Below are 23,615 nucleotides of genomic sequence, written 5' to 3'. Positions count from 1 at the left end.
CCTAAATATTGCATACACCCTAGGCCTCCTTCAGTTCATCCTAGCCCGATCCCGGGGCCCACAAACCCCCCGGGATTTCCCACGAGCTGTTGAGGTAAAGCATGAGAAACCATCACAGGTTTATTTTGCCTTCCCTCCTATTTTTTTTCACCCTCGGGTCTCTGGTCCAGGCCTGAGGGATATAGCTCGAAGCTCGCTCCGCTTCAAGGGTAGGTCTCCATCAACCAGAGTTCGGATTGGGTAGGGGTCACTCACATATTAACAGTCGACGGACTCCGTAAATATACCACCCAGAGCCTCCCATCCCGGCAAGCGGAAGTCGCCTTCCGCAAGGGCCAGGAGTCCCGCCCCGCCGGAGGAGGGCGGAAGAGAGACAGCCAATCCAGAGGAAGATAATTCTTCGGCCAGGGCGACCGGAAGCAGGAAGGGGCGGGCCTTCATACCGGAAGTGCTCGTCCGGCAGTTGTTTCGGTTGGCATCCTAGCTGGTAGGAGATGTGCCGGCCACCTGCGAGGAACCGGAGCGAAGGTTAGACATTCGAAAGCAGTTTGGAGCTGGGGCCGAGGCTGTCGTGCAGTCAGATCATGGGCCCAAGCAAGCCCTGGGGAGAATGGTTCCTCAACCTGCGGGTGTCCCCCGCCAGGGTATTTGGTGTGGCCTTCCTTGCCCGAGTCGCCCTGGTTTTCTATGGGGTGTTCCAGGACCGGACCCTGCTCGTGAGGTATACAGACATCGACTACCAGGTCTTCACGGACGCCGCGCGTTTCGTCACGGAAGGACGCTCCCCTTATCTGAGGGCGACGTACCGTTACACTCCGCTGCTGGCTTGGGTCCTCACTCCCAACATCTACCTCAGTGAACTCTTCGGAAAGTTTCTCTTCATCAGCTTCGACCTCCTCACCGCTTTCCTCTTATACCGCCTGCTGCTTCTTAAAGGGCTGGGACGCCGCCAGGCTTGCGGTTACTGTGTCTTTTGGCTTCTTAACCCCCTACCTATGGCAGTGTCCAGCCGAGGGAATGCGGACTCGATCGTCGCCTCCCTGGTGCTTATGGCCTTGTACCTAATAGAAAAAAGACTCGTCGCGTTTGCTGCTGTATTCTATGGTTTCGCAGTGCATTTGAAGATGTATCCGGTGACTTATATCCTTCCCATAGCTCTCCACTTGCTTCCGGAACGCAAGAATGACGAAAGCCTCCGTCAATCCCGGTATTCTTCACAGGCGCGTTTGTACGAATTCCTAAAGAGGTTGTGCAGCCGGGCTGTGCTGCTCTTCGTAGCAGTCGCTGGGCTCACGTTTTTTGCCCTGAGCTTCGGTTTTTACTACAAATATGGTTGGGAGTTCTTGGAGCATACCTACCTTTATCACCTGGCCAGGCGGGATATCCGTCACAACTTCTCTCCGTACTTCTACATGCTGTATTTGACTGCAGAGAGCAAGTGGAGTTTTTCCCTGGGAATCGCTGCATTCCTACCACAGCTCATCTTGCTTTCAGCCGTGTCTTTCGCCTATTACAGAGACCTCGTCTTTTGTTGTTTTCTTCATACTTTCATTTTTGTGACTTTTAACAAAGTCTGCACCTCCCAGTACTTTCTTTGGTACCTCTGCCTCCTGCCCCTCGTGATGCCACTAGTGAAAATGTCTTGGAAAAGGGCTGTGGTTCTCCTGCTGTTATGGTTCATAGGGCAGGCCTTATGGCTGGCTCCTGCTTATGTTCTTGAGTTTCAGGGAAAGAACACCTTTCTGTTTATCTGGTTAGCTAGTTTGTTATTCCTCCTTATCAACTGTTCCATCATAATTCAAATTATTTCCCATTACAAGGAGGAACCCCTGATAGAGAGAACCAAATATGACTGATACACACTGGTTCTTCTGCAACATCGATCTATTACACTCTGATTGTTCTGAATGGACCAGAGAGAGCTTTGGGGAAAAAAAAAAAATTGAACATCCTAAGTACTCCAGTGAAAGTTTAGTTTTGGAGCATAAAACCCTATTCCAACAAATTTAAATGAATGTTTGCCTTATATATAAAGGGGACTCAATAATTGAGGTCCACCCTTTAGGAAATCTGAGGACTCTCTTATCTAGGACGTGATAGGAAATGAAGGTTACTTGTTTGAAAATGGAAAGCCTGAGGAAACTAGCAGATGCTGAAAGGCTTTTGTAGAAAAACAGAGGAATATACTCAAGAGACAAAGTCTAAGCCAGTATTTGCTCCAGTTATACTATGGTACTGCCCAACACTGTCATATCTTTTAACCCCCACTTTTTCTTTCTAAAGCTTTCCTGATAACTGTGAAAACTCATAAAATATTCCTAAACTACAACTTTTTAGATATAAAGTGTTAAATAATAAAACTGTGCTTAGGTTAGGAAAGTTAATTCTGTTTTAAAAGTAGGGGCTTTGAAGATAAAGAATTCAAAGAATTTAAATTTTAATCATATTCCATGTATTTGTTTTATAACTTAGGTTTTCAGCACTTAACCTCAGTGGTGTTAGGCTACTATTTGGTTTTATTCAAAAATTAAATTTAAATTCATCCATCTTTAAACCCTTTAACATATTTAAAAATAGCATCTTGCTTTTGATGTCTGAGATCACAGATTATTAGGACATTTTAGTACTCTCATACCCCTTTGTTTTTAATTTTCTGATTGCTGAAAATTTTTTTATCTAGAGTTTAAGTGTTATCAGTGTTGTAAAAATAAATATTAGTAGATTTTAGGTGATAAAAAGTTAAATAGTTACCTAAAATACCTAAAAATACCCTACTTATGAAAATTCCACGATGGAAATGGAGGCCTGCATGGGAAGCTCCTTGAAAGCATAAGAGGCATCCTACTAGCCGTTAGTCTTTCAGACCTGGAAGTTAGGGAGAGCTTGTGGGAATGAAGCTTTGGTGGACAGATCCATTTACCCTATTACTAAAATATTTCTAGGAAAAAATGCTTTCTGAGTTTCAAACAAGCAACCTAAAAAAAAAAATTTATTTTTTAAACATAGCCCATCTAGACTGGGGACTCCCTAACACTCAAATGCAGTAGCAATAGATGAGTTTGATTTTATGATTCTGATTTTAAAAGGTAAGTAATTTAACAACAATGTTCTTTCATAGTAAAAAAAAAAAAAAAAAAAGCTCCAGAGAAGTAGTATATTTCATGCCTGAAAAAGCCTCTGAGAATAAGATGTCTGTAGGCAGATCCTAATTAAGAATGCTGTTACTGGCAGCGCTTCTTAGATGAATACCTTTTAGGACCCGCCTTTAGAAAGAAGCGAAGAATGGGTGGCTTTGTGTGGGTTGCTACTTGGGTGAAAATAACAGAAACAATTGTTGAGGACAGTGACCTTTCTTATAACATCTAGCCTCATATCACACATTAGGTGTTATTTTGAGGGCACTTTGTATATGACTGTTCAGTGGTGGGCTTCCAGCCATGGCATTCTTACCCTTTTTTTTTTCATTCTTTTATAAAATAATTAAAAATCTTTTTCTGGTAGAACTGATGGGGAAGAGGGTGGGAAACAAATAGAATTCCAACATCCCAATATAATTGTCTTTTTTGTATTCCTGACTAATTTTTTAATAGTCATAAATGTATTTACTTATTCATTTCCCTTTTTTTTAACTTTAACATTCTTTGTTGTGCTTTAATCTTACTTACATTGAAATTGCTGAATGATATTCCGTGACATGGATGTTCACATTAGAAATGAGTCATTCTTCCACTTTTAGACCTTTAAGATTGCTTCTAACTTCTAATATTCTAAATAAGACTAAACACTTTCCGTGTTTTAGATTATTCCTTTAATGTTCTTAGAAATCAGTGGGATTCTCTTGGGATCTTTAGAGAGACCCTGCCTTGCAAGAAGTTCTCTATCAAAGGACTGCAGGTGTTTTTTAAAAGATGCAGAGTATTTTGCCTCATATGCTGCAATACATTTAGTAAATTAACTGATGAAATTATTTTATTTGGTCTTTTGAGTTTTTAATTTATTTTTGTTTTCTGGTTTTGTAAAATCTTTTTAGCTTTCTTTTTACTTACAGTCCTTTGGTTTCTTTATTAATCCTTTAATAACACTTTAAAATTGTATAGCATTTTGGCTTATTTCCTATATGATTCTTTTTGTTCTTATGCCCCCCCTTAAGATCAGCATACCCATTTACATTACTTATTAGCGTATGAAGGATGGTTCTCAAGATGGTGTGTGTTCTAAACAGAGAGACTGTATAACTTACTTTCTTCTGTAGTTGCCTTAATGCCTTCAAAATGTGGTCCCCAAATATCCCTAGATAAATCCCTTTAAGTTCATTGGAAAGGCTATTACTCCCTCCTGCCCCCCACAGCAAAGAATATCTTTTTTAAAACCATGTATTTCCGTTACTGACTTCTCACCATCTGGCTGAATGACTCTGTAAGTGACATAACATTGTTTCAAAAATTTTGTAGAGCTTGTCTTTTAGTTAGTTGACTTGTGGCCGAATATACTGTTATTTCTCCAGCTGTTTTCTGTTCTACCACCCCCACCTCAACCATCTGTGTAGTGAATGGAAAAGGAAAAGATGGAAAATTTCATATGGGACAGTCCCTACCTAAATGCAACCTCTTTTTTTTTTTGCCCCCAGTGCTTTATTATGAGCAGTTTTAAACATTATCTATATGCCTACCATCTGAGTTCAACAATTAACATTTTCTATGTTTGCATTATTTATATAATTTTATTTACATATATAATTTCCCCAAACCATGGAAAGTTGTAAACATCATTGAACTTCACCACTAAATATATCAGTGTGCATCTCCTAAAAATCATCTTTTCTTACAAAACTATAATGTTATCTAATATAATTTAACATCCTGTCCATTTTCAAATTTGTCCAATTATTTTGTGTTTATTTTTAAAGAACAGACTTCCTTGGATCTCAAATATTTCCTGAAAGAAAGAGATGACAAATAATCCATAATTGAAAAGTTTGAATCTTTCCCTGGTTTCTGAAACAAAGTGAGAACTAAAGGGATTTACCTTCCATCAAAGTTGAACAAACAATTCTTTTGTGCAAATCTTTCTGTCTCTCTCCTAAGAAAACACAGGGTAAGAAGTTTTCCAAATAAAAGATTACACATGTTTGGATTCTTAATATCTACCCCTGTCCCCCAACAACAAATGATGAGCTGATTTTATATCTTGATGATGGTAAGTTCTGGCTTTTCTTGATAACATGACTTGGGGTACCTACTCCGCCATATATGGTTTCATTTAATTTTCACAGCAGTTGGTATTTGTACTTCCATTTTATAGGTGAACAAAGAGGCTCAAAGATTAAATGACTTACGTAAGTTTCAGGGCTAGAATTTGAAGTGAATTTTGCCTGACTAAATGTCGTACTCTTTTTGTTACATCATGTTTTGGGTTTTTCCAGAGTGCCCAGATGCAGCAGATGAAGACTGCCGCAAAGTAAGTGGAACTTAACACTAACTCTGACAGATGTCTTGCCAATCAGCTTGTCCTTAATCTTTTAGGTATTGGCTTGTGGGACAGTTCTTTCACGTGCAAAAGTTGTGCAAAAACTTCTGCCATTCTCCAACTTTTCTTTTTTATAATTCCAGACCTTAAATCATCCCCTCCCACATCCAAACATCCTCACCAAATTGTATAATTTGTTACTAGTGACTTCATAATGCCCTTTCCCTCCATAGCTGGTCTAAGAGGTTTATTTGCGGAGCCACATGTTAGCCCAGCTGTTTCTAAATCAAGCTATGGAAATTATGTAACCGTGATTTCCAGATAGTAAGTGATGATTGTTAAATTTCTCTTGCTCTGCAGCGTACACTCTGCAGTGTGCACTCATGCAGTTAAAATTCATGTCCTAGACTGACCATATATGACAGATTCATATGGTCTAGGTTCAAATGCCAGTGTGTAACCTTGGGCAAAATTATTTTATCTGGATAAATTAGTTTTCCATTGGTGAAATGGGGATGATAATATGATCCTCATAGAACTGTTTGTAAGAATTAAATGAGTTGATATGCCCGACTTGCTTATGCTGGCACAGAACAAGCTATTCCCATTACCTTCCCATCAGTTTACGCCTTTAAAGAAGGAGCTCCTTTTGGAGTCTAGACTTAAGCCTTTCCCCCTCTACAGTAGAGGAAAAGAACCTTAATTTGTACTAAATAATTGTGTTTTTTTAATAATTTTTATTTTTTATGGAAATGTAGTTGATTTACAGTGTTATTTTCATGTGTACAGCAAAGTGATTCAGTAACACATACATAAATATATATGTATTTTTTCAGATTCTTTTCCATTACAGCTCATTACAAGAAATTGAACACTGTGCTGTACAGTAGGTCCTTGTTCCTTATGTATTTTATATACAGTAATGTGTATCTATTAATCCCAAACTCCTAATCTATCCCCCCCCCCATAATTGTTTTAACTACCTGTTAATATTAAACTTTACTCCTTCTAATTTTGATCTGGTTCTCTGAAAAGATAGTAGTTATGTGTGAAAATGTATGCACACATTTCTCAGATGTCTGGTTCTGGCTGAACAGTTTTGTATTGGTGTGTTCCTGTCATACACTGGCTGACTCTTCGCAGTGGAGGTTTGGCTCTTGCCCCTAAGTTACACAGTGCTTCTTTTCTCCATTGTGCTGAGGGGTCATTCAAGGGTTGGTTCTCTGTTGACAGAAGCACATGTCCTCTGCCTAGATCAGAATCATCAGAATAGCACAAGCATTTATTCAGCGCTGTTCCACGAGAACCATTCATTTAGTCAAAATAAGCATTCATATTCATTACCCTGAACAAAAAACCAGACTAAATGGGAATATTTCTAGCTGCTTAGACACTTTGCTAATTGTTATGTCTGCTATATAAAATGAAGTGACACTTATAGTGACTATTTAAAGATAATTTGGAGCGTGAATATATGAAGCTCAGTGATTTCACAAAGGGAAGTTTAAACTTTTTTTTTGCTCTCCATTTTATTGAATATTATAAATTATAATCAAAAGACATTTAAAACTTAAAAAAGGAAAATAACCCAATTAAAATGCCAAACATTTCCAACAGACAATTCAGGAAAGAAGATACACAGATTTTTGCTCTCCATTCTTTTGGCAATTATTTATAGATCCAGACCTATGCTGAATCCCATAATAGGTGAGTAAGACAAGGTCCATGCACTTGAAGAGTTAACAGTACAGACAGAAACGTACCCTATTAATAAAATGCTATGTGAGATCCCATTAAGTTCCACAGCAATTCTGTGATTTGTAAAAGGGGGCATTGGAAGATAGTACTATTCCTATTTTACAGATAAGAAGATTGAGGCTCAGCAGCAATTGACTTTCTAAGGCCAAACAGCTTGTTAATGAAAAGAGTAGGTCTTCTGATTCTAATTCTATATTTTGCAAGCCCATCTTAAATCCATAACGATGACAGGGGATTACAGTGAAAGACTTAATTTACTTGTCAAATGTCATGCATTCAACAGAAGGCCCCAAGTATCTTCTGTGTGCCAGACATTGTTCTAGGCTTTGTGGATGCAGTTCCAAGTGAGGCAAAAACTCTATCTTCACGGAGCTTACATTTTCATGGGAGGCAAAGGATAAACAAATACATGATTGTAAGGACTGTCGTAAAGAAAAACAAGGCAAGCTAAGGACTTTGAGAGTGCTGGCAGTGAGGAGAGGAGCGAATGCTGTTGTAGATGAAGTGGTTAGAGAAGGCATCCTGCGGTGGCATTTGAACAGAGACCTGAAGGAAGTGAAGGCATGACATTCGTGCAACTCTCTGGGGAAGAGCATACCTTGCTGAGTGAAAAGCAGTGCAAAGGCCCTGAGATAGGAATGAGCTCGGCATATTTAAAGAACAGCAGGAAGGGGCATATAATTAATCAGAGTGATCCAGGAGCAGCCAGAATCTAATTCACAGTATTCAGCAGAACATGAATACTAGTTGAAAAATTCAGTTAACATTACTATTGTGATTGGCCAGCCTATAATAAAATATCTTTGAGCTCAACCTGTTTTTCCTGACTTTTGAGCACATGTTAATTTGTAAGAAAGATGAAATATACACAACTTATATTTGAGCAGTGCTACAAGGTACTTTCACACATTATTTTGAGACATGAGAATTGTTTTAAATCCCACTTTCAGAGATGATGAGGATCCTAAGGGTCAGAATATATGCATTCTGTCGAAGGTCAGAGTTACAATGGGAGACAGGACCAGAACCCATATCTGGAGCCAAATTTACTACTCCTTTCTCTGTAGTAGCCTTGTCATTTAGATATGGACCCTAGAAGGTAAGAAGTTCAGGAAAAAGTTGTCCAACAGTTCATTCTTTCATTAAGTATATATTTCCTAAGAACTTACTTTGTTCCAAGAACTTCGCTAGGCTGGGGGTATGAGGATGATTACGACAGTGGTCCTCGCTTCGAGGAACTCACAGTGTCTAACAGAGGGCACAGATAGAAAGGTGATTATAGTTCAGTGTGACATGGGCTAGAGCAAAATACATATAAAGTAGTTGGGAGCACTTCACTAATCCATCGATTGGACAAAGCTAGTTGAAGTTAAACTAATTAAACAAGGAAGTCATTAAACCAAGGTGGTTCTAATACCTTAGCAGCCTGCATAGCCAAAACCTAAACCTGTAAATGCCTCAATAGCTAAGACACCGAAACCTAAGGTCAACCAGACACAAACAACCAAGTAGGCTTTTCCTAATAATGCAACAGCTTGAGACATAGCCAATCAAAAAATTTCCTTACTTTGCTTCCATCTCTTCCCTATAAAAGTCTTTCCCTCAGCTCCTGTCCGTAGAGCGTTCTTAACCACTTCTGGTTTGATGCTGCCCAATTCCGATCAATTTTTACTGAAATAAACTTAAAATTGTTAATATGCCTCAATTTATCATTTAATACTAGGTACTGAGACACTTGTTACCTTACCTGTGTTCCTTTAATACTGGGTAAATATTGGGAGCTTTCTTGGAAACTTCCCTGCTTAAATCACTCGGTGATTAGTTGTACTTTTGATCATCCTTAACATAGCTCATGAGACCTTTTACGATGGGGTTGTGATCTACATCTCCAGCTTCATCTGCCACCTCACCCCACCCTACAGTCGTACCAAATCACACCACCTCTTCATGCCTTTGCGTCTGCTGTTTCTTTGGCTAAAACATTGCTCATTTTATCTCTCCACTAGCTCCTGTTCAGTTTAATGATGACCTTCATGAAACGGTCTCTGACTCAGTACCCCTATTATATAGCACAGATTACGTTGTACGGTAATTTCCCATCTGTGTTTCTGTGCCAGCTATACCAGGAGCTCCTAAGGGACAGTGATTATTTCTTAGCTATTGATATTATTTTCCTTGGGCTTTCCCAGAACCAAGCAGAGATGAACAGGAGGAACCAATGTCACTGAGCTGCTGGATATACCACATACTCTGCTAGGTTTGTTGAATTGAGTTATACACGAATCTGTCAAGTGGGAGCTGGGGGTAGTGAGCTTCTTTGCACAGTGTCAATGGTGACAGCTGCAAAAAAGAAAGGGCAGTTTCTGGATGCTTGTCATTTCTAAATGCCATCAGTAGCCACCTAATTTTCTAAGCTAGAATCTTATCATCACTTCCTATTCCTTCTTCTTCGCTTGCTACCTGCCTTCCCATCTAATCAGTCACTAAATCCTGTCAGTTCTACCTTTTAATGTCCCTGGAGCCTGCTGGCATCTTGCCATTGTCATCGCTGACTCTACAGCTCAGGCCCTCATTATCTCTCAAGTGGAATCGATAGCTCCTGACTGGTCCCTGTGCTCCCCGTCTCTCCCGCCTTGCACCGCACCTCTCATTTATCCCCCCGACTGCTGCCAGAGCGTGCTTTCCCAAGCAGATCTGATCCTGTCACCACCCTGATAAAAGCATCCTAGAGGACTCTAGGACCCGCAGAAAAATTCTAAATCCCTTAGTATCTTCCATCTTCTGCCAGCTTCTCCCCCTCAGCCTCACTCTAGCCCACTGGAAAATACAGAGTTTCCTGAAATCACCACACTATTAAGCCCCTGCTGAGTGTGCTTCTCCTGCTCTTCTGATGAATGGCCACTCATTTTTCAAGACCCAACTCACCGGCCCTTTCCTCTATCAGGAGGCGTGCAAGGTGAGCTTATGGAGACACACTGTTACGAAAAGAAAGAAAAATAGGGCCAGAGTTGTAAGATTTGGTAAACTTTATTCATGCACTTGGTCTATTAAAGTTGTTTGGATCTTTGTCTCATCTCAGAGCTGGTTAGCTCCCGCAGGGTGAGGATTATTTTCTGCTTGTATCCTCAGCATACAGCAGCAATACTCAGTAAATATTTGTTAAATAAACAAAGCTGGAATAGGGAGGGAACAAATGCTTATCAAGCACCTGTCGTGAACCCGTATGCTTTTCACACATTTCATTTCATTCTCAAAACAACTTTTTGAGATAAGCATTATTTGCTGACAAGGAAGCAGGTTCAGGTAAATCATTTAGTTTCAAGGTCATAAGCTTGTAAGGGGTGGAGCTAGAGTTGGAACCGAGGTCTGACTCTGCAGCTTTCCTATACTGAGTGACTCTCTGCTGGGGGCAATTTTGCCCCTCACTCTGGGGACATTTTTGGTGGTCACAACTGGGATATTCCTGGCAACTAATGAGTACAGGCTGGGAATGCTGGTAAATGTCCTACAATGCACACACCGCCCTGACAACAAAGACTTTTCTGGCCCCAGATGTCAACAGAGCCAAGGTCGAGAAACCCCAGTCTAGACCATGTTGACTCTATTAAGAAGCAAGTAACAAAATAAAATGCATTTACCAAGAGGCTAACTGGGTTGAAGAGAAGCCTTAGGGGCTTGAGGCCAACAATGAGCCACTGGCATTCGTAAGGAAAAAAAGAGTCTTCTGCCCAATCCCTGACCTGCCTCCAATGTTTATGGTTCTTTCTCTACTGCATCCACCCAGTCTTCTTTCCCTCTTTCTTCTCTTCCCCATTTTTTCTTCTCCTCAGCAGACTCTAGTTCAGCTTGGAGAAGGCAATCCAGAAAATGCCTGCGTTTTTAGAGCTCTTTTCTAGTTAGAAGGTAGAGTCGGTATATAAGACGCTGCAGGTCTCAAACTGACAGCATCTCTGGAATCTGGGAACAAGGCCAAAAATGTCACCTTCTGAAACTGACAACAAAAAATGGATGAGATTAATTACTGTGATAATCTTCCCAGGAAATAACCCACCTAAGAAATTCTTGATCCATGTGCTGTTGATAAGACTTGGCTGTTTCCTAATCTCAACCAGGGTCCAAGAGCACCTCCCATGAAGGGAAGTGCTTCAAATGTAACTTGTGTGAGATAAACTGTAATCTAGGAAATTTTTAAATATTTGTCCTGGGGAAGTGTTCTGATGGGGGAAGCTTTTGATGACTCATAAATTTAACTGCCTATAAGAACGCTGTGTGTGCTTTTTTCCCTCCAGCAGAATAAACTCTAGAAGGGAGGAACCACCTTTAATTTATTGGTGTCTCTGGCAGCAGAGGTATGGATGAGTCATCGGTACAGAAGGGTGGGAATTAGTGGTGATGTGTGTGTACGGGGTTGAGGGAGGTCACAGAAGCACTGTTCCTAGTGGAGTGATTCTCAGACAGAAATCGAAGAACTTTTGTTGTACGCAAAGTTGTGTGTGTGTGTGTGCATGTGCATTATGTTTGTGGAAAATGTCCGTAGCCTTCATCAAAGGAGTCCTTGACCTCCAAAAAGTCAAGCCCACTGCCCTGGTGATGAAAATATAACTACTGGGGAAATTGAAATAGAAAGAAGATAACCCAGGGAAGGCAAAGGAAGTGAGTTCCTTCCAGGAGAGAAAGGTTTCCCTCCCAGAATTCAGATTTATTACTGTGTTTGGCCCCTTCACGTACATGTACAAGCATGCGGTGGAGAGATGAGCAGTGAGCAAACATCAAGCAGAATAGTCCATCTTCAAGGATGCTGGAGAAGAGTTACAAAGAATGGTGAGAGGACCTGGAGAGAATTGAGGAGTGTGTGTGTGTGAGAGAGAGAGCGAGGAGAGGAAAAATATTAAATTGTCCTACATAGGCCAACATCAATACTGATTCTGGGTTCCAAGGATGCCCTGGGTTATAGTCACCTGTAAAAGAAGGATTCTGTGAGGCTGAGTTCTAGGAAGGGGACTAGGCAATTAAGATGGAATTCTTCATTGTTTTAGTTAAAGTTCATTTCCATTGTAAGTTACAGAAACAAATGTTAGCCAAGGGACTTATTTAAAGAGTACTGGGTAAACTCTAAGGAAACAAGGCAATCTGGGAACGCAAGAAATTGGGCAGTTTGGGGACTTCCATAGCAGGTGACCATCTCCAGTGACCTTGGTCTCCAGATCTCTGTGTCCAGGTTTGAAATTTCCAGGAAAGAATTTAACTGTTGGGACCAGGCTCAGAGACGAGGAAACCAGGAGCCAAGGACTCGCCTCAGGCATTGTTGACTGCAGTCATGAACACTTTTGGTTTGGAATAGATGTCATGCCTTGAAAATCGTGAGAGACGAGTACCCAAGTCCTCTGTTTGCCAGTTACGCCCTGTGTGCCCTCAATGCCTAGTCTTCATGTCTTACAGTTTTAAAACAAATTAATGGGAATGGGGTGGGAGTTGGGTGGGAGAAACTTCAGGCAAAGGAAACAAAAAGTGCAGTGCCCCTCGAGTGGGATGAACTTGGAAACCCAGAGACAGAAAGAAGGCCCTTGTAGCTAGAGGATAACTTGCAAGGAGTGGGGAGCAGAGGAAGGGCATTCATAGAACTTGCAGGCCATGATGGAAAGTTGGGGTTTTTTCTTCCTAGGTGCTGTAGAAAGCCACTCAAGGGGTTTAAACACAAGTAAATTACGTTAAAAAATCAATTTGGCAACGGAGAATGGATTTTAGAAGAACCAGGTAGGAGGTTATTGCAATAATCCAAAGGAGAGATGTTGGTGTCTTGGATCAAAGTGATAGCACTGGAGATGGTGAGAAGGGGGTGGATTTGGAATGTGTTTTTGTGTTTTGGATAAAGAACTGACAGGACTTGCTGATGGATTTGACAGTGGGAGAAGAAAAGAGAATTCCAAAAAAAATCCTAGGCTTGGACTTTTGGCTTGGGCAACTAAGAGGACAGTAATGCCCTTTACTGAGCTGCAGAGACTTAGGGAAGGAGTGGATGAGGGGAGGAAAATGGAGTTTGGAAATGATCAATCTTGTGTCGAGTTTGAAGAGTCAGATGTCTTAGTGGGGAAGTCACAGGGGCAGCTGGAAATACGTCTGGGAGTCACCAGATTACAGACATTACTTAAAACAAGGAGCAGGGAGAGGTCACTGGGGAGGTATCTTGACCGAGCCATAGGCGCCGTCACATTAGAAAGTCTAGTTGGGCAGCAACGCACAACGGAGACAGGGAGTGGTCGGTGAGGTCAGAGAAATGCCACTCTGGTTTTAAAGTGCAGGCTTTTAATTTGTAGGTTCCACATGTACCACTTCGTTTATTTAGGACACTTGCATTCTTGTTTATGAATACACTCAGATTCATCTAGTAAATGCCAGACCCTTCACAGCACCACACTTTTCCTTGCCTAAATAACCGGCAAAATCTTTCCACCTTCTTTATGTGTGTTTGAGGGCCTGGCAGGAATTCACAGTTAACTGGGCCGGGAAGGAAGGCCACGTCTGCCAATAAATCTCTCTCTGGGCCTGTAAATATTTGTATAAGGTCCATTAAGTTACTGTAGATAAACCAGGTACTTGTAAGCAGCTCTAATAAACCACATGCAGAAAATCAACTTTGTGGGTTAACCGCAATAAAAGTTTGAGTTTTCAGAGTGTTCGATTAAAGCTGCCCAAGCTGTCTTCCGGCATTTTGCATATTTCTGGAGTGGCCCTCCTTACCAGCATTTAGCAAATGACTTTATTTTAAAAGCAATCCAAGCAAAACGTAAGTAGAAAGGTAAGCCTCCTGATTATATACAGTGCATATATTTGCACACACACACACACACACACACACACACAGACCAAACTAAACTATGTGAGCTATGTCCATCTAAGTAATTGCAGTAATCAGTCTACCTGGTAACCCTCAGCTTTCCTGATTTCTTAATTAAAAATAAAGTATCCCCCCTGTTGTCAAAACAAGATGTTCATTATAGAGAAACAAAACCAAAATGTTAAAAAAAGGAAGTGTGGGGCACAGTCACCACAACCCCACAGCGCGGAGATAAGCGCTGTTAGTATTACTGGTAATATTGTGGATGTGTCCTTTCTGATCTCTGTAGATACACTGTGTAGTCTGGAGTCACATTAATTGGAAATGAAAAGAGACTTAATTTTATTTGTTTTTCTTTAAGGTAAATTTAGTTAAAAATAAAATTTAAAAACTCTTAGCAATGTATTGTGGCTATCTTTCAATAATAATAAATATTTTCCAAGACCTCTTCAGACTTTAAATTGACTGTCAAGGATTTCACAATATGAATGTACTGATTTAGCTATTTCTCAATTAGTGTTTGCATTGTTCTGTTTTTTTTTGTTTTTGTGCTCTGCTATTATATCAGTAATGACATTCTTGCAACTAAATCCTTGTATATCTTATTTACTTAGACTAAACTCCCAGCAATGGGCTTGCTGAGTCAAAGCATTCTGACACATATTGCTAAACTATTCTACAAGTTAGATTCAAATATACTTCTTTCAACAGTAAATGTCTTTGTCAACACTGGACCTCAAAAATATTTTTAAAAAATCTTTGGCAAGTCAATAGGGGGAATATGGCATTGGGTGATTGGCTTTATTTGTATTACTTTGATTACGAGGACATTGGATGTTTACCATACACCCATTGGCTCTTGGCATTTCTTATTTTGTGACTTGCTTTTCCACATCCTGTGCTTGATAATTTCTGGAGGCGCTTGTTACTGATTTGTAAGACCGATCTCTCTATGTAAGGATATTGATCCTTTGAGTTTTAAATATTTTTTCTAGTGTGCCACTGGCCTTTTATTTTTTGACCTGACATTGTTAAAAAGTCATGCGTAATCAAGGTTGGTCTTTTCTTTTTATGATTTCTGTATTTATTGTTATTTTTAGAATGCCTTCCCCAAGCCAAAATTGTATATAAATATTTAGCTGTATATTTTTTCTAGTGCTTGTTTAGTTTCATATTTTCTGTTTAAATCTTTAACCTGCGGGCTTTGTTTGTGTGATGTAAGAAGTAGAAATTTAATTTTACTTATTTCAAATGATGAGCTATTGAAAAATTAATCAATTCTGTTTTATTTCACATTTCCCTCCATTATATTTGTGGGTTAGTTTTATAGAAAAGTGCTGATCAAAAGTTGTACCTGGAGGCCTGTGATCATGTCTAGCCTGTGGATATATTTAGTTCATGTAACTTTTGAGTTAATTATCTACATATAAAATCAGAAAATTTTATTGAAAAATACAGTTTTATTAAAAAATATAGTTTTACAAATTCTCTTAAAAAATCAGAATATCTAGCAACTCTGTGCTCACTTTTCCTCTTGACAAAAATGTGAGGAAGCTGGGAAGCTGTTGACTCTTATAGTCACAGAAAGTCCCCACCAGTCTGCTTCATTCATTTCTGTTGTCTTCCTGAAGGAGTTTGAGGTTGTGATCACTACTATTAAGTTTTGTATGTTTATTTTGCAATTGGACACAACACAAGAACTCTCTCATTTTGAATAATTATATCATCATGTAAAAAATTATAACTTTGTCTTCTCTTTTCCAATAAGTATGCTTCTTAATTATTTTTTCTTACCTTATTACACTTGTCTAAAACTCCCTAATAATTTTGAATAATGGCTGAGATAGCAGATTTGTATTATATCAGATTTTAATAGGAATGCCCATAGTGTTTGACTTTTAAGCATGAAGTGAACATTTTTATTCTGTCAAAGAGGTATACTTTTATAGTTCTCTGATGTTTCAATTTTTTATTAATATAAGTAAAATGTGTTGAATTCAATTGAATAATTTTTCAGCATCTACTAATATTATCCTTGACTTTTCTCTGAGTTTAATGTAAGAGATATTTTAATGTCAAACCATACGCAAGTCTCTATTACAAGTCTAACAATACCTGATAGTACCTGATAAGCCTTAATAATGTACCTCTTAGTCTAATTTCCCATTTTTAAAAAAAATCTATTAGGAATTTTGCATCTATTTTCATAAGTGAGATTCATTTACTGTAATCTGCCTCGCTTTCCCTTTTTGGTGCCTTGTCAGATTTTTTTTCTTAAACTATACTTTATATAGTATTCCTACTGCTGCCCATGCTTAATTTTTAAAAACTGCATTAACCGGTACTTTCTTTAAATCTTTAAAAAGTTAAATTTCCGTTTATATGTTTTCTTTATTTTCTACTTGAGATATCTTTTTTCTTTTATAATTTTTATTTGAAACATATGATACATGCAGAATAGTGTGTCACATGTATTTGTACCATTCAAAGGAGAATAATAAAGTACAGCCCATGCAGCCACCACTGGCCTAAGAAGCAGAATGTCACCAACACCTAGAAGTTGCTTTCCAATGGCATCCCTCTACTTCTGCCCCAAGTGAAGCCACTGTCATGAATTTTGAGTTAATGTAATCTCACTTTTTTGTTTATAGTTTTACCTCTTAGATATACCTCCTTGCCTACTATGTTGTTTAGTCTGTTTTTGATCTTTACATACGTAGAATCATAATGTATTTTTATGACACTCCTTTTGCCCCAGATTATGAGTGTGAGACTTCTCCACACTAAAGGACGTAGCTGAGGCACACTTATTTTCCCTGCTGTATCATCTTCCATTACACGTATGAATTACCTGTCCTGCCACTGAACAACATTTCTGCATTTAACTTTCCAAAGGAGAAATCTGCTGCTTCTCAGTATGAATAGCCTGTTCCTTTTGCTTTCTAACTGGATGGCTGTAGGGCTTTTTTTTCTTAGTCTTTGACATTCAGTCTTTGCTAGAATATCCACATGAACCTTCTTTTATTGAATTTGCCTGACACTCCTCATATTGGCCCCTTTCTTTCTATGTCTGGTAATTTTTCTCTGCATTCTCATTCTTACAGAGGAAGATCTGAGCTGGTCCAGCACGGGGACTGATAGATGTTCTGGTAGAGATTATGTGTCCCTGTTGAAGTCTTTCAGTCTCAGCAAAGGAAATAAGTTTATATTTTCTTGACTTTAATCACCTTAGACATTTCACAGTGTGTGCAGCCAGTCTCACCTCTGACTCAAGGGCTCCCTCTGTGGCCACCATACCCTCCAACCAACATAGTGGCCCTCGCCAAGAGCAAACCTCATCAGCCCCTCGGCTCATGTGCATGCTCTCTCTGCTGTGAACAAGGCTTGGGCGAGCCTTTGGCCAACTACCCCTCCTTGAGAACTCCAGCACCTGCCCCCTTCTCCAGGTGGTGGTGGGGTTCGAATTTGGCACCACCCTCCACAGAATGATAGTCTTACAAGGCTCACTCATCTCTGGTCTGTGCCACACTGAGGCATGGAGTGCTTGTCCTCTTCTGCCCCAGAAGTCACCTCATCTGGGAACTATGAAGGGACAGAGTTAAATGTATTGATTCCCACTGTCATTCTGGACTGGAAACCCTACCTGTTTCACTTGCTTTGTCTCAAATTGAAGAGTGGGCTGGCCATGCATCTGTGAGGTCTCTCCGAGCCTGGCGCGGGGGCAGAGGTGGATCGGCAGCTTCTGCCTCCCCATCCACACTTGGAGAAAATCGTAGCCTATTCAGTGGGTTACAAGGGAAACTGCCTGCAGGCTGCCTGGGATTTATAGTCACCCAGGAGATAAGCATTTGTCTCTCATGCTGAATTAGATAGCCTTTTCCTCTTAGCTTCTGGACAACGAAAAAGGGGGGCTGACCATATGCCAAGGATATTGTGAAAGGGAGAAATACACTGTCTGGGAGGTTGGACAGTATGCTTAATACTCTTCCTTTCCAGAAATTCTGTGCCTGCGTTTCCTTTTGCTGTGAAGGGGACTCCACCTCCCTAATGCTGGAATCCTGAGATGTGTGTCAGCTTTTTCAGGGTCACCTCAGGCTTTAGTCAGTGTGTGAAGGATGGGGCTATCTTGTGATCACACGGACACTTTTTATTGCCTTAAGGACCTAACAAATCAGAGATACTTTCCCTTTTGGGAGATCGCTAGTTAAATTCCTCATTTGGAGCCCAAAGTCCCTCTAATACTCATCATGCTGTTAAAAATTTTCCCCTTTCTTCTGGGAAACCAATGGGAGTAGTGAACTGTGACTTTGTTTATTGTTCTTAAGTAAGTTGCATTAAAATTTATATGCCCCTTTCCAGGAGAAGATAAATTGTACATGTTACAAGAAGGGCTGAAAACACACAGTGATGATGACATTCCTGAGAGAAGGGTTTCTTTGTTCTTTGCTTGCTGCATAATGTATCTATCAGAGCAGACCTGTCTTTTCAGCTGGTCTAAGATGTCAATGAGTTATGACTGAGAGTCTCCAGCTGATCTTTCCTGCTACTGGCAAGATAACTAAAAGGTGAGTACACTCCCCTTTGAGAGTTAGCTCATTGGGCCCACTGGGCTTGGCTGTGGTCTGGGGGGCTTCCTTGCAAGGCCAGGAGTAGGATAGAATAGGGAAAGTGGTCTAATGGAGTCCTCAGATACTTGAAAACTCCCTCACCAGTCAGAATCTGGAAACTATACATATTACAGTCAAGTGCTTCCTGTATTTTCTTGCATAGAGGAAAAGGGGCAAGTAAAATAATTCTCTAATTTTTTTAATGCTTATTGGAATTTTGAAACTTTCATCTCTTTGCCTTTAACATCATCCAAGGGGGCCCAATTTGAGGAGGATTTCCTTTGTCTAATCTAAAGAAGGATTAGATTTGATCAACCTAATCTTATCAAATACAGATTTGAAGAAGATGCTAAGAGACAGAGACAGGGCCAAAGAACTTGATTCTCTGTTTACATTTCCTCTTCTGTATTGAACACAGTGCTAAGCGATATTCAGGCACTGCCCATGCCACTTCTGGTCTTGGCAGAAGGTGTGGTTCTTAAATTGTTCAAATAACATTAGAGCCTAGAGCTGAATGCAGCCGGTGGCCCACAGCAAGGCCTCAGAGTAACTGGCAGGCCATGAGGGAGGGTGGAGTTAGTCTGACTCCTTCTTATATCTTTCCCAAGGGCAGAAAGTCTGGATCTGTGGTGTCAGACACTGATGATTTCCTTAGTTATTTGATGACTCAGTGTCCTCCTCTGTAAAATGATGATAAAAATAAAATGTACTTTTTGGGGATGTCATGAGGATAAAATGAGTTAATGCTCTTAGAACAGTTTCTGGACCAAAGTACTTAATCAATATTAATAATTAGTAATATTATTATTATCTTATTGGTACCATTGAGGGGTACAATGGTTCCTTTTCTTTAGTAGAAATGTTTAAAAATCAAACAACTTGATTTCTAAATGAAGATGAATTTTTAGTGGGAAATTTAAAGCTATCTTACATATCTTCCCTTGTTGCAGATATATAACGTGTTTTCTGGGTTGGGACACTCAGAGCCTTATGGACTTTGCTTAAGAACAACAGGTACTACTCCTGGAGTCTCTTAATCCAGTACGCTTCCCATGAGAAGGAACCCTGTTACAGTGGATCTCAACTCCATCACGAGTTCTTCCCAAGAGACTCCTGAAACACTCATTTTATAGCAAAGATGCCTTCCAGCAAGACTGAGTATAAAAAGAATTCTCTCTCCTGTTGACTTGGGTTATAAAATCGGAGATATGATCATATGGGGAAAATACCCCAATTGGTTTGACAAAAATGCTTCGTTAAGGAAGGAGCAGATGATGTGCTTGCTTTAGTCCACAATCACATTACAAATTTATTAAGAGAAGGGGGCTGGGTCTCCTAGGCTGTAGTTCATAAAGAGTATAGGACCTTAAAATATCATGGGCACAGTAAATGCTGACACAGATTGGCCTGGTCTTTATAGTAGAAACAGAATTTTGAGAAACTTTTAGAAAGAGCTGTGGAATTCTTTCTGAAAACAAAATATTATTTTACAAATTAGCATATGAAGAGATAAAAAGAAGTGCCAGGATTAGAGGGGACGAAGGGAGCCACACTCTCTTGGCCCTGCCTTCTTATATGGCCCCTTTGGATGCCTTTAGTGTTTGGTGGGCACAGTGGTAAAGCTGGCGTCATTCAAGGTGAGACTCCTGGAGCTAAGATACCAAGTGATGTAACCAAGTCTATACAGCTAATGATGGCAAAGCCAGACCATAACTTGGGCTTTTAACTCTACTGGGAAATTCCAAGATCTACCCCCGCCCCTTTCTCTGTATGACAGGAATTTCTCCTATTTTGATTTGCACCGGCAACTGGGTAGAATTTAGCCTATGGGCTCCTTTTATTTCCTGTAAAAGGGAGTTGAATGCAATGCCACGATTTACCAGTAGATGTCACTAGATGCCACATTATTGTGCATATGGTCGCTACCTGAATTTTACTTAAATTTCTTCATTCCGGGTCTGCAGACTCCTGAGAATCCCTGAATCTATTGAAGGAAGCAGGTGGGGGAGTTAAGGGAATGGGGATGACATGGGATGGGATGACTAAAGACAGCTGTGAAAATTTTAAAATCTGTTAATCGTGATGAAATCTTTTTAAAGGGTTATTTGACCAGATATAAAAGCAAAACTCTTTAGTTGAAAAAAATTTTTTTAAGGAAAACAAAAACAAAAACAAAACCAATGTTTCCTAAACTGAACTCCTCCAATGGGAAGAAGAGTTAGTGGGGCTCTGAGGAGCCCCCACCTTCTCTTCAATCAGCAAAACCCTCTCTTTGTTTCACAGAGAGAGCTTCAAACGATTAAAGAGCATGAGACAAAGTAGACAGAAGTGGATGTGAATTCTGGCTCTGGTGAGCTGTGCGATCTTGAGTATGTTAACTCTTCTGGCCTCAGTTTCTTCAACTGCAACATAATGACATGGTGGTGTGAGGATGAAATGTGAAAACACAAAGATCAACTGTCATTATTAGCTATGATTATTTCACTTGATAAAAGTGTTTTTATAGTTAAAGTCGTTTTGAAAACTACAGACTAGTTCAAGCTTTGGTTTTAAAAATGTGGGAACTGGGACTTAAGAGTCTAAGTAGTTCTCTGAGTTGCACAATTTCATAACACAATGCAATTATTTATGTCAAGCAAAACATACTGGTCCTAATCTTTTACAGGTGTAACCCTCCCTACTTAGAGAAACTTGATATGTCACCATGTGAATTTATAAAACTGATGAAATACAGAACAATTATTCACCTAATGATTTAACATGCCAAATCGTTCAGTTTATTTTTTAAATTTAATTTGTATTTTATTTGTTCTGTTTACAAAAGTAATCCAGAACAAGTTTGCAAAATTTCAACATTGTTCTTAACAAATGATTCTGTTAATGCAGTTAAAACATCTATTAATAAATATAAATGGTTTCATAATGTTTCAGCCACAGATTTAATGCTTAGATTTAATTGATTTGGCAATATTTTTGTTGGGAAATTTCACTGAATAGCTGTGTAGCCTGCCAAGTGGAGATTTTAATGAAATGAGAATTCATGGATCTGTGACCTTATGATATTGGTTGCTTTGATAATTATTAATTGAAAGAATAATTCAAAGTGTTGTCGGTCTATCTTTATGTGTAATGTAAACTTAGTTTTCCTTTTCTCTGGAAATCCACCTTAACTTCCTTTTCTCAGAATTCCTAAGATTTAAAATAATTATTAAAAAAATTTTTTTAATTGAAGTATAGCCTATTTACAATATTGTGTTCATTTCTAGTGTATAGCATAGTGATTCATTTATACATATGTACATTGTTCTTTTTCACTATAGGCCATCACAAGGTATTGAATATAGTGCCCTGGGTATACAGTAGGATCTCGTTGTTTATCTACTTTGTATATAGTAGTATCTGCAAATCCAGAACTTTCAATTTATCCCTCCTCCGCCCCTTTTCCTCCCAGTAACCATAACTTCAAGTTGTTATTTTTAAGGAAATGCAATTTTATTATGATAGAATCCCATTGCAACTCCATGTGGTCCAATACCCAGAGTCAGAGAAATCGCTGGATCACGGAACCGACAGTTCAAAGACTGGTTTGATTAGATTCACGTCGTTCTGGCTACTTTGAACTTTGCCCAGGGTAGTCAGGGCGAAGCAGAGACGCCATTAGAATCAGGGTCACTGGTCCCTTATAAAAACCAGCTTTGGGCGTCCCCGGGCGTCCGCAGGACCTCTGTAACTGCCGCTGCCAGCAGAGGGCGCCTGCGTCAGCGCCCAGGTGTGCGCGCCTGCGCAGTGCGAGCGCCTGACACCCACTAGGTGTGGGAATCTGTGTCTCCAGACCACGATAATTGGAGGGGAGGGTTAAGATGTTTTAAATTTAATTTATTTTGAAATCAAAATAAAAATTGAATAAAGTAGCAATGAATATATAATAATGAATCCAGCCTGTATTACATTTGTTTTTATCCTAACAATCATGAAATATAATTTGAATTCTTTTATGGAGGAAGGGGCCAAAAAGACCAAATTGCCTGGGGCCCACGACAGTCATAATGTAACCCTGACTTCTACTTCCAAATTCGGTCCTAAATTTACTGACAGGGGAGAGGGAGGAGAGAGAGAAAGTTGGAGGATCCCTGCCCGGAGGGCAAACACTGGTCTGGGGCCTGAGATGACGGTGGGTGACGAAGCCTTGGCCCATCAGGCTCAGCCTGACTGCAGCGGTGGTGGCGCGTTATGCATGAATTCATGCATGAATGATTCAAAATTACAAACCTGGTTGTACAAAGAGTTTCCTGACCTCGCAGTCACGAGCTCCTGGCCTATCATCTGTCTCGGAAATCTTCGTAAATGGACCGTTTTACCTCCCTTGCTGTGGTCTCTGAAACGTCTTGCAGTCTGTACAACATCACAGACCCGGACTAGCGGGCACAGGGTGGAGGGCTGGACATTTCCTCTCACACGGGCCTTCAGGCAAATTAGTAGCTCGAATCAACTTTTCCCTCCTGGGGAAGTTACTGTTGGAAGAGCTCTGAGATTTCTAAGCAGGTGTCTCTACCCAGACCTCAGAGGATCCAGGGACGTCCCCCACCCCCACCCCCAGCAGGTGAATTGCAGGCCTTGTGGGTTAACTCAGAGAAACTCTTGCGGCAGGCGAGAGGGGAAGGTTGGGCTTCCAAACTTCTCTCTCCAGACAGTGAACTGTGGTCTGATACCCCTAGGCCCTATTATGCCTGGCCTCCTGCATATGGCGCTTGTACCCTGTGGGCTGCTGGGGCCTTCCAGTGCTTTCCCCCAGAAGAAGTGGGGGAGTGGGGCTGGGTGGAACTGGAGGAGGCTTGCTGGGCCTGCTGGGTGGGGAATGTAGTGGGGATACTGCCCACCTGGTGGCACTGCACAGACGCCAGCTGCCCCTCCCATCCCGGAAACACAGTGAGCCTCATGGGGTGTGGAGA

General features: G+C 40.3%; 1 protein-coding gene and 1 long non-coding RNA gene across 2 annotated transcripts; both read left to right on the top strand.

Moving 5' to 3' along the window:
• The first annotated feature begins 247 nt into the window (after positions 1–247).
• Positions 248–6,478, top strand: PIGM (phosphatidylinositol glycan anchor biosynthesis class M). Its single transcript, XM_045517120.2, has one exon. It carries the CDS (start codon positions 585–587, stop codon positions 1,854–1,856), a length of 1,272 nt encoding a protein of 423 aa, XP_045373076.1. The 5' UTR covers positions 248–584; the 3' UTR covers positions 1,857–6,478.
• Positions 6,479–12,744: 6,266 nt separating this feature from the next.
• LOC141574372 (uncharacterized) lies at positions 12,745–21,897 on the top strand. The gene is made up of 2 exons (XR_012501344.1): positions 12,745–18,624; positions 19,617–21,897. It is a non-coding gene; the product is annotated as an uncharacterized LOC141574372 (long non-coding RNA).
• The last annotated feature ends 1,718 nt before the right edge of the window (positions 21,898–23,615 follow it).

Source organism: Camelus bactrianus, chromosome 21 (assembly GCF_048773025.1).
Source record: "Camelus bactrianus isolate YW-2024 breed Bactrian camel chromosome 21, ASM4877302v1, whole genome shotgun sequence".
Lineage (NCBI taxonomy): Eukaryota > Metazoa > Chordata > Mammalia > Artiodactyla > Camelidae > Camelus > Camelus bactrianus.
This window is presented reverse-complemented; position numbering and strand designations above follow the sequence as displayed.

What these genes read in the sequence shown, in the direction of transcription:
- PIGM (XM_045517120.2), top strand. Translation starts at nt 585, where the DNA reads ATGGGCCCAAGCAAGCCCTGGGGAGAATGGTTCCTCAACCTGCGGGTG.